The 10,258-nt window shown below is 46.3% G+C and overlaps 1 protein-coding gene across 1 annotated transcript; it reads left to right on the forward strand.

Annotated features, from left to right (window-relative positions):
• Positions 1-4,119: 4,119 nt before the first annotated feature.
• On the forward strand, positions 4,120-9,384 carry T265_14749 (hypothetical protein; the record flags this gene model as incomplete). The annotated part of the gene is made up of 5 exons (XM_009175060.1): positions 4,120-4,261; positions 4,306-4,465; positions 4,506-4,627; positions 4,661-5,087; positions 9,194-9,384. The coding sequence occupies 5 exons, from the start codon at positions 4,132-4,134 to the stop codon at positions 9,297-9,299; spliced, it is 945 nt and encodes a 314-aa protein (XP_009173324.1).
• Between the last annotated feature and the right edge of the window lie 874 nt (positions 9,385-10,258).

Below are 10,258 nucleotides of genomic sequence, written 5' to 3' on the forward strand. Positions count from 1 at the left end.
AGCCTGAGTTTGCGCTTCATACACGGGGAAACCGGCCTGACCTGTAGACCCTGGGTGAACTCCTATATGCTGGTTCCAGGTGCTCGGGTTCCTTTGAGTAACTACCTTCAAGAGGGCCTTGCGGAATCTGCTCGCCCGTCTAGATAACTTGTTATCTTGTGAACAATGGAGTCTAATTAAAGTTTCGTCGACTTCCAGGGACCCGCATATTTTGCGTACCAGAGTACTTTCAAAATTCAATGCACGATTCGAATGTAGTTGACTGAGTCCATCCCAGCGACAGACCAAATGTTCGATGATTGCGTTTGTCGTGCTGGTCCCACCGATCCGACAAAGCAATACCGTTTTGAATTAGTTGACAAGTAATCCATTAGTACGAGTGGTTACCTGGTTCTCCAGGGTGTTCGGTCTCCTGGTCGTGTGACATCAAATACCATCATTTCGTTCGGAAAGCCAGAAATGGTGCTCTGTCTCAGTGCGCCTGATACTTGGAGCCACATGTGTGACACCACTCGGTGTTGATGTGGCGACAAGTGGCAAACGCCACTGCACCTGGTTTGAGGCATTACAAGATATGGCTGCCAACCGATATCAGAGGCGTTTTTGTTCTCAGTTTCTATCCAGATTGCCTGAGTGAATGTCTGGAGGTGTAGGCACCTCGGAATGATTGTGGTAAGCTAGCACCAAGTCCCTCCCCCATCCACCTTTATTCTTTTCTTTACAATAAGGCTTTTAAATAAGTCATGGTTGTACGGCAGTGAAGCATTGGTGTTGAACACTGATGTCATGCTGTCGTTGATGATGATGATGATGTGGCTCTCCACCGGTGACTAATGCGTGAGTGATCCAATTGTTCCATGGTTGGTTTGCTGTTGGTGGCCACCAGGTTATACGATACGGACGTCCATGCTGAAAGTTCGCGCCATAAACAGCCACCGGTGACTAATGGCCACGTGATCCAATTGTTCCATGGTTGGTTTGCTGTTGGTGGCCACCAGGTTATACGATACGGACGTCCATGCTGAAAGTTCGCACTGGCCATAAACAGTACATGATCAGCACACAACTAGAGGACTTGTTCTCCGGTGTCTCTGTGACGAGCATCAACTCCAAGTGGACCGCCCGAATGTGATTCTAAGAAGCTCAGACGACCGTCTTGGGCATTCATATTGCCCAATAAGGATGACAATGTCAGTGCTTCTTGCTTGGCAAATGAGCCTGGATAACTCGAAAGGGGAAGAGGTTGCTCAGCCGTTAGAACGCGAATTTACTGAACGGAAGGTTCATGGTTCGAACCCGACCTTTCTATCTCGACTTCTCCTGTTTACGTTTTGGGAACCTGGCAGTATCCCAGCCTTCATGTTTCCTTCGAGCAGCAGGGCAGCTAGGCACCGAAAGGGTATCAGATATTTGGCAAATTTTCAGTTATTTGGACAGTTATCATTACCACATTCGCAACGTAACCTATTAAGCATGGATGGTTCATTCATCTCAGCAGAGTTCCTCCTACCTCAGCATTAATAATCCAATGTTTCAGCCAGACCCGACCAATGCTTAGGAAAAACCGATGGTCAAACATTGAAATCCTTCGTAATTTCTCTGCTTGTAGAACCGTCTCTGATCCATAAAGTAGTATGGATCGCTACCCCGCAGTATAAACTTTGCTCTTGATAGATAGACTCACGTCCACTCGGCGCCCTAGGTTTCGGAGGTTGGGAAAAGTTGATCTAGTTTTCTAGCTTCGAGAAATAACCTCATCTGCGGACTTCACCGTAATTTATACAACTGCCCAGATAAACAAATTTGTCTACTACCTCGATCGGCTCCCTCCAAGGCATGAGGTTTGGGTTTAATCTCATCCAATCCCTATGCAACACTACACTTTGCAGGTGTAGAGCACGTGCCGAACCGTGTGACAGAGTTATTTAGTAATAATAATACTCGTTCAGCTGTAACATTCCTTCGGTGCCTAGCTGCCAAGCCACCCGAAGGAAGCACAAGGCCTGGGATACTGCCAGGCCGCCCAAGCCTAGACCGGAGAAGTCGAGAGGCGGAGTTCGGTTTCGAATCACGGAACTTCTGTTCAGTAAATTCGTGCTCTAACCGCTGAGCCATCTCGTCTGCATTTAGGAAGGATCTGAACCGAGGAGAGCAATAGTGTCCACATGTTCAGTGTCGGTGAGCGAACGTTCCGGGAGCACTTCGACTCTCGAGATTTCAGAGACAGGCGAAGAAATTTCAATCGGTACATCACCAACAAAATTAGAGAGGAAAGTTGAGAGAGCAGCCTTGTCTTACACCAGTGGACGTGGTGAACTCAGGTGAGAGCCTGCCGTACACGCGGACTGGTTCACAGGAGTTCGCATACACTGCCCTAATAAGGGAAATAAATTCGGGAGGGACACCTTTGACCGGTAAAGGCCACCAAAGTTTCTAACGATCAACAGAGTCGAGAACAGCCTTCAGGTCAAGAAGAACGACCAAAGTGGGACGTTTGAAGGAGTGGTGATGTTCGAGAATTTTCTTCAGGCTAAAAATATGGTCGATGCACCCTCGACCGGGGCGAAACCCAGCTTGGTTCCCACGAATCTATTTCTCCCGATAGTCGATCAACCTGTGCAAAATAATGCCAGACAGCGCCTTAGATGTGACGGGTGCGAGGCTGATACCACGATGTTTTCCGACGACACTCTTGCGTCCTTTTGAAGACTGGGATGACGGTTGGAGAGCTCCATTCGGCTGGTATTCTGTCTTCGTTCCAAATCTTCTATAGTATGGCTGTCAGACTGTTCATCATGACCTCACCACCCTTGAAGAGGACTAAGTGCACACCATCCGGGCCAGGTGCCTTGTCATGCTTCAGGATTGATATCTCATACTGGATTTTGGTTGCAGATTGCGGATTTGTGTCAATGTTCCATTTGGGTCCTCTGAGTTCTTCCAGTCTGTTGGAGTGTATGCGTCTAAGACAAATAAACACCTTTGTTGCATTGACCTGCATTGATATTGAATAAGCCAGACAACCCCACAGCGCAAAGGTGACTGTTTACTGGGGTCCAGTCCAGTAAAGTACTTGGCGCAGAGTGAAACCCCAACACAGGTCATTGCTTCAGGACCACTGGATACCCGACGAGTGAAATGTGGAGCATTTGACCTCATCCTAAGCGGCTGGAAGTGCACGACCGAAGTTGGTTCCTGTATACGTATCTCGGACACAACATACGTCGACAGATACGGAAAGCAAGTTACAGCTGAACGGTTATCTTTTCTTATCATTAAGTTTGACTACTACTCCCGGGTAGCAGCTTCAGATCGGAGTTCTATTCCTCTTTTGTGTGGCATGTTATGGTCCTCGTTATTCCAAAACGGGTTTAATAATGGTGTTGACATTTGTAGGTCGCTGTACTTGATAGAGATCCGGTAAGTTAATCTGGAGTAGAAGTGCGTATGTTTAACTTCAGGTGATGTTCGCGAGTCTTCACTCCCACTGCAACCAAAGGGTTTCTGTTTTGATTCATGGGGGCGAGATGGCTCAACTGGTTAGGACGCGAATTCACTAACCGGAAGGTCCGTGGTTGGAACCCGACCTCTGCCTCTCGACTTCCCCAGTCTAGGCTTAGACAACCTGGCAGTATCCCAGCCCTCGTGTTTCCTTCGAGTAGCATGGCAGCTAGGCACCACAAGGTTGTTACAGCTGAACGATTTGTTTTGGTTCCTAACCATAGTCTGTCTCGTAATTGGCATTGTGTACTTGATCAATGGTTTGGGTGAAGTTTATCTGTCACTATCCATTCTATTCCATCGGCACATACCTATTTTCGCTGGTTGCATTTACGCCATATGTTCTTAAAGTCAGCTGGCAGAAAACGAAACACCGTACATGCGTTGATTCACGAACAACTTCCTCCTACTGGTCTAAACTGCTAACTTCATTTCATGCCGTGACTAGGTGACCTGCTTCATTTCTTGTACGGTAAATTTTTGAGAAAGCTCGTCTCTTTACAAACTTCTTAGGTCCACCCATACCACTCATTCTCTTAGGGAACATTGCTTAGATATCCCCTGTCTACAGCGTTTTTAAAATTGATGTTCTCTTTTCCCTTCCAGAAACCCTTTTAGACCCTATACGTCATGGCAAACCGAACCGTCAAAGACGCTCACACAGTTCACGGAACTAATCCCCAGTATTTGGTTGAGAAGATTATACGTAGTCGCATTTATGAGTCGAAGTATTGGAAGGAACACTGCTTTGCTCTCACAGGTAAATTCAATCATAACTTGAACACATATTCCTGTGTTTTAAAGCCGAATTGCTGGTAGACAAAGCAGTCGAATTGCGCTATGTTGGAGGAGTTTACAGTGGCAATGTAAAACCCACTCCGTTTCTCTGCTTAGCCCTCAAAATGCTCCAAATCCAACCCGACAAGGATATTGTTATTGAATTTATAAAGCAAGAGCCGTACAAGTAGGATTAGTACAACCTACAAGATGTGTTTTGTCTTAAGGTATGCCAGGGCTTTGGGGGCGTTCTACTTGCGTCTCGTTGGCGAATCCGTTGAAATCTATAAGTATCTGGAGACTCTGTACAACGATTTTCGTCGCTTGAAATTCCAGGACAGGGCTGGAAGTAGGTTTTCTCTTATTTGTTGACTGCTTCTAGATTTCAGTTTGATTTACATGGATGATTTCATCGATAAACTACTGACTGAGGAGCGTGTGTGTGACGTGATTTTACCCCGGTTACAAAAGCGCTCAGTTTTGGAAGAGGCTAATGCTTTGGAACCTCGACAGTCGCTCCTAAATGAAGACTTGGAGGATTTGCAGTATGCAGAAGATATGGACACAACTGTCGGGAATCTAGAAGACCGTGATCGACATAGAGAACGCGACAAGGATCGGCATCGTGACCGCGAAGATCGACCGAAGGATCGAGAACGCCACCACAGACGTCGGCATCGTGAGGAGTCACCGCATGCGGAACGCCGAGAACCAAGAGATCGGAGGGCGAAAGATTATGAATACTCGCGCCATAAAGATCGTGATGACCGAGAGCGTGAACGCAAACATGAACGAGAACGTGAGAGGCGGTAAGTTATAATGGTGTTAGGTAGTACTAAAATTTGGAGAGTTGCTTCATCAGATTTTGATTGCTTGGCCACTTGCCAGTTGTGTAGGGACAGTTCTTACTACTTCGAGTTTATCGAACAATATTCCAGCTGACATTTAGAAGAGTCACCACTCCCTGAGTCCCTTGGATATGCCACGTCCTTTCCCGGGATAAGTCGACCGGTTCACTTAAAGTTCGTTTTTGCCTTGTCCTCCTTGTTTTGAACTGCAGTGCTTTTTTTGTGAGAAGCTGCCATCTCATCATTACGTCGAGAGAAAAAGCAATTCTGATGATTCCTGTAGCATTACACTTTAACTCACTCAAAGCCTTGGTCTAACAACAATTTGAAGAGAAAAAACGTGGCACTCGAATGTTTTTGCAGTGTGACTTCTGTGCTCCGCTATTCACTATTCGCTAAGGAACGCTTTGCCTCGCAAAGCAGCAGGACAACTGTCGTGGGGGTTTTATCTGTGGTCTTGACCTTACTTCGTTTGATAGGTAAATCCAGATTGATAGGTAATCCAGAATGACCAGGGTCTCACTCGTCCAAGATGAAATAGTTTATCATCTCGACAAGTACCCATTTAGATATTAGTTTGGTTCTCACGGGAGATTCAACTGAATCACTCGTTTATGATATTTAACTGAATCTGCTGCTTAAAGGCCGCCTCATTTTTTAGTCTAATGTTTCTCGAATATCGTGCTTTATTCCGTGCCAGTATTCAACTTATTAATACATCGAAATGAGAAAGGGTTCAACTTCTTCTGAATGATGTTTATTGTAAAGGACAGCCACTTCATCTTTGAAGGGAAGTTTCCGCAGCTCCTTCCAGATGGTATATCATAGTTATCATCTCGGTAGTCACTACTAGAAGGTGCGTCTTTAGTGCACCACAGACATGGACGGGGGTCCCGTTCGTCATTCTTTTTAATTCTTGATCATTCAGACTAAGAGCAGCGAGACCCCTTAGTACGAGTAATCGTGCTACAAGGCAATCTTCGGGTAAACTCATACTGTTATCTGCGATAGGAGTGTGAAGCCAGCAAGGCGTTTCCTCCAGATGACCAGCATGTCCATATTCATGGAAGCAACGATACTGCCTTCACCCTAGAATGGACGAGCTAGAAAAGGTCGATCCTGAACACCGCACACTCCGAGCACCCAACGATTGACCGTGACAGCCGGCGCCTTATTCAATACGGTCGAAATACTTTTGATACCAGAGTCTGTTGCTGCCCAAAGGGCACCTGCTGTGCGCAGCTGCATTAGGAGAGAGACAGTAATCCCTCACACCCTGCGCCCTCGGGTTAGACCAGTGCCCTGCAGCCGAGCAGGTCAGACTATTGAGTCATCTGCTCCCCAAAAGAAACCCTACCGCCTGCTCCATCGTGGATCAGACGTTTGAGTCGAAGGCTAGTGGAATGGTCGCTACTCAAAATCCCAAATCATCCCACTGCTTTGTGAGTCGGACTTTCGAGTCAAAGGCTCAAGAACGGAGGTGCCTCAACCAAACACTCCTGTTTGCCATGGGTAGGATGGGGCATGTCGACAATTATTCGTATCTTCAAAAGGATGACGTGGACGCCGTGTGAAATTCACCATGATGTCAGCCTGGCAGCTTTGGTATCGAAGGTGCCCTCTTGATCTATCTCGCGAAGGTTGACTGGACCCAGTTATAAACTGGTCCACAAAAACCAAGCTGGGTTCCGTCCTGGAAAATGATAACATTTTCACCCTTCAGTAGATTCTGGACCAATGATGCTGCCTCCAGCGACAAACAATGGTTACCTTCCTCTACTCGAAATCTTCTCTTGATTTCGTCAGGCATTCTGGGGGTTTCTGTGAAGCAAGGTTATCCTCCATAGATATCTGACCCTCCTTGAGGCATTGTACGCCAAGTGCCGCGGACGTGTGAAGGTCTACAGGAGGTGTCTTCGGAGCATTGCCCAAGCATGGTGGGAACACTGGATCAGTAGTGCTCGATTACGTCGGATGGTTTTCGCAGGAAATAATTCTCACACGATAGGTGAACTGACCTCACTTCATAGGTTGCGCTGGTTTGGCCAGGTGCTTCATACTCCCGTCGACCAATATCTTCGGAGGGGTCTTTTTGGACAACCACGCAAAGGTTGGAAACGAGCCACGGTACGTCAAACAATGACTTGAAGGTGGAGTATGAAAGCCAGATGCACTGATCATTGCTGTCTTCCTGGATGGGGACCCCGAGACTGGACAGATGCTTACCCACGCAAAGGTTGGAAACGAGCCACGGTACGTCAAACAATGACTTGAAGGTGGAGTATGAAAGCCAGATGCACTGATCATTGCTGTCTTCCTGGATGGGGACCCCGAGACTGGACACATAGATGCTTACAGACATTGTCAGACACTCCAGCCGCGCCCTCAGTGGTGCTCGTGCATCCGAACTGTTGCCTTCAGTGCATAGCTCCCCTCCCAGTCTCTCCAATAAAACGTCCACTGACAACCCTGCATTTACGCATCAACTACATTAGCTACCGCCTCTAGTGCGTAGCTAACGGCCGCCTTTCAAATCACCGGTGAACGGAACTGTGAAAGCTATGACCACTGTACGACAAGTACGCGGTTCTTACAGCCATATCTTCCCACATTTCTCTCGATATTTTAGTGCATACTGTCGAAGTAAATTATCTTAATAGATACCCGGTTTTCTCTGTTCATATAATCCCACTCTGTTCATTACATGGATGCAATATTAGTAACTTTACAATCACTTTTCATCATGACGGACTTAGATTGCTTGTAGGACCAGGCCTCATCATAGCAGTGGGTCTTATCGCTAGTCATTCAAAGCTCTGGGTCACAGAGGATGTTGAAAATCAACATACTAGAGTAGACCCTACATCATTTTCTTTTTTCAGTCGTGATTCACACAGAAATGGGTAATTCCGGAGACCCCTAACGATTACCACGCAGTCGGCCACAAAATGGTTTCATATGTTTCATAGTTTCTATGATCTCTACTCTGTTTCATTTTTTCCGGTGACAAATTGTGTGTGCAGTTCCCTAGAGCAGGTTCCTTGCGGAGAAGGGTATTGTTTGCACTTGTTTTCGATCAGTGATTGGGTGGTCTATCTGATGTTGTGCGCGATTTCATCCCTCGTGGCGTGCTCTGTGAGGTGCGTTGCTTGTGGTCGGACTTTGACAGGATATGTGGCTACCCTCATTCGTTTACACTGTTCTGCAAACACGATCCGGTTTTACTTGTCTCCTCAACAACTCACAAGGGATGCCGATGCAATTAGTGGGTTTTCTGGTCTGAGTAGATTACTTGCAGTTTGTAGGTAGTCAAAGCATGTGAGCGTTCCAGTTGAACTTTCATTCTGTACGTGAAGCCAATTTGTGCTGACAAAGCGGGACCCGTTGTATAGCATCTGACGTGTCTAGAGAGATTTAAACCTCCGAATCTTTCGGTTACCAGTTGAGCACTATACCATTCGACCAAGAGTGGCTTATCAGTAGCGTAACTCGCTCTGACACGAAGTAGCGCCGCGTCCCTTCAGTCGAAGGGAACATCATTAACGAAGCACCTCGGTTTTGAGTGTTAATCTTGATCTGTCGTGACCGGTTGAGTAGACCCTGATAAAAATAAACGCTTCTATTCAGTAATCTATATGGCGCATTTGGGTTGCTGTCGTATGTCATCGGCCGATTTGTTTCGACCAATTTTCGTACCTGGAGACTTTAACAAATTAACTATCCATAGTATGCCCTATTCGCTTATAGTGGTTTTTGACCGAGCGTTGCCTCACGCGGAAGCTCCCTTCTATGGAAAATTCTGTGCTCAATAAATCGGGACTAGAGAAAATCGCTCCCCTTTCGAAATTCCCCTGTGAAGGGGAATCACAGTAAATCTGGCTTCTTCTGTGTTTCATCAGCTGTAGTTTTCTGGGTACTTAATATAACGTTTACACTTTTACGAAGTCACACTACTCAAAACAAGTGCTTTTTGTTCCTAATTGGTGAAGCTCCCGCTTGCTGTTTCTCATTTTGTGGTGATCGGCTTCATGATGGCTGGTTATTCCTTGTTCCCTTGACATTTTTAGGCGAAGCCGATCTCGTGAAAAGCATGGAAGACATGGGGATAGCCGTCTTTCACCGGACCACAAACGCATTCGAGATAAAGAACGCGATCGTGAACGGCGTCACTAGTGACTTCGTTTCTTCTCCCAACCCCTTCCTGTACAAATTGCCGCTTCTATTGTTCATATCTATTTGTATCAATTTGAATTTTTGGCACACTTGGTCGTGTATGCGGTGTAGTGCGTGGTGTTCTTATCTGGTAATTTGAGAAACTGCGGTTTTACGATCTATTCCTATCAAAATGTGCCAGGTTTGTAGTTCTACTCACCTAAGGCTCATCGGTTTTCAAAACTTCAAGACAACCACCAGAATCCTCTAGTCAACCACCTCTCTTACTATTTGTTTTGGGTGAGTATTTCGACTAACAGTGGATACTACAGCAAGCCAACCAGAAAGAGCTGGACCACACCACTCACCAAACCACATACATACCTCACTTAGTGGTATGCATATAGCGGTTCCTGGAATCTTTTATGGGGATTTAACTTGCTGTTACGCATTTCACTGTCGCTAACTTGTTATACCAAACAACGGGAATCTCCTAATGCTAGTCGTTTTAACATACCAATCCGGGTTTATCAATTCTTCAATTAATCGTCACCTCCTAGTTTACTGTCTGCATTCTCGTCATTCAACTCTCCTGTTTAAGACGCAGAACGCTACAGTCTAGGGAGAACTCGCCGTTGGTTTGTTCGCTGAGCTGGGCACCTTTTTGTCCGGCCAAAATTACAATATGAGCTACCAACATTCCGTTTGACTACATAATTAGCCATCGGCCCTATGCAGCATGGTGTCCATATTCTGTGATAAGCTGACCATGGGTGCGAAATGTGTTCGGTCGGATATGTGGAAAACTCCGCCACCGTACTTGGTCTGTTCGCCTGGAATCATTTGCATTGATGCAGTGTTGGGATAATCAGTCCGTTCATTCATGTAAACTATCGATTTGGCGCCTGCTGGCATGGTATGGACGGCTCATGAGACTATATCATGACCATTGATGTTCAGATGGTAGAGACTACTCGAAC

Source organism: Opisthorchis viverrini (genome assembly GCF_000715545.1).
Source record: "Opisthorchis viverrini unplaced genomic scaffold opera_v5_252, whole genome shotgun sequence".
Lineage (NCBI taxonomy): Eukaryota > Metazoa > Platyhelminthes > Trematoda > Opisthorchiida > Opisthorchiidae > Opisthorchis > Opisthorchis viverrini.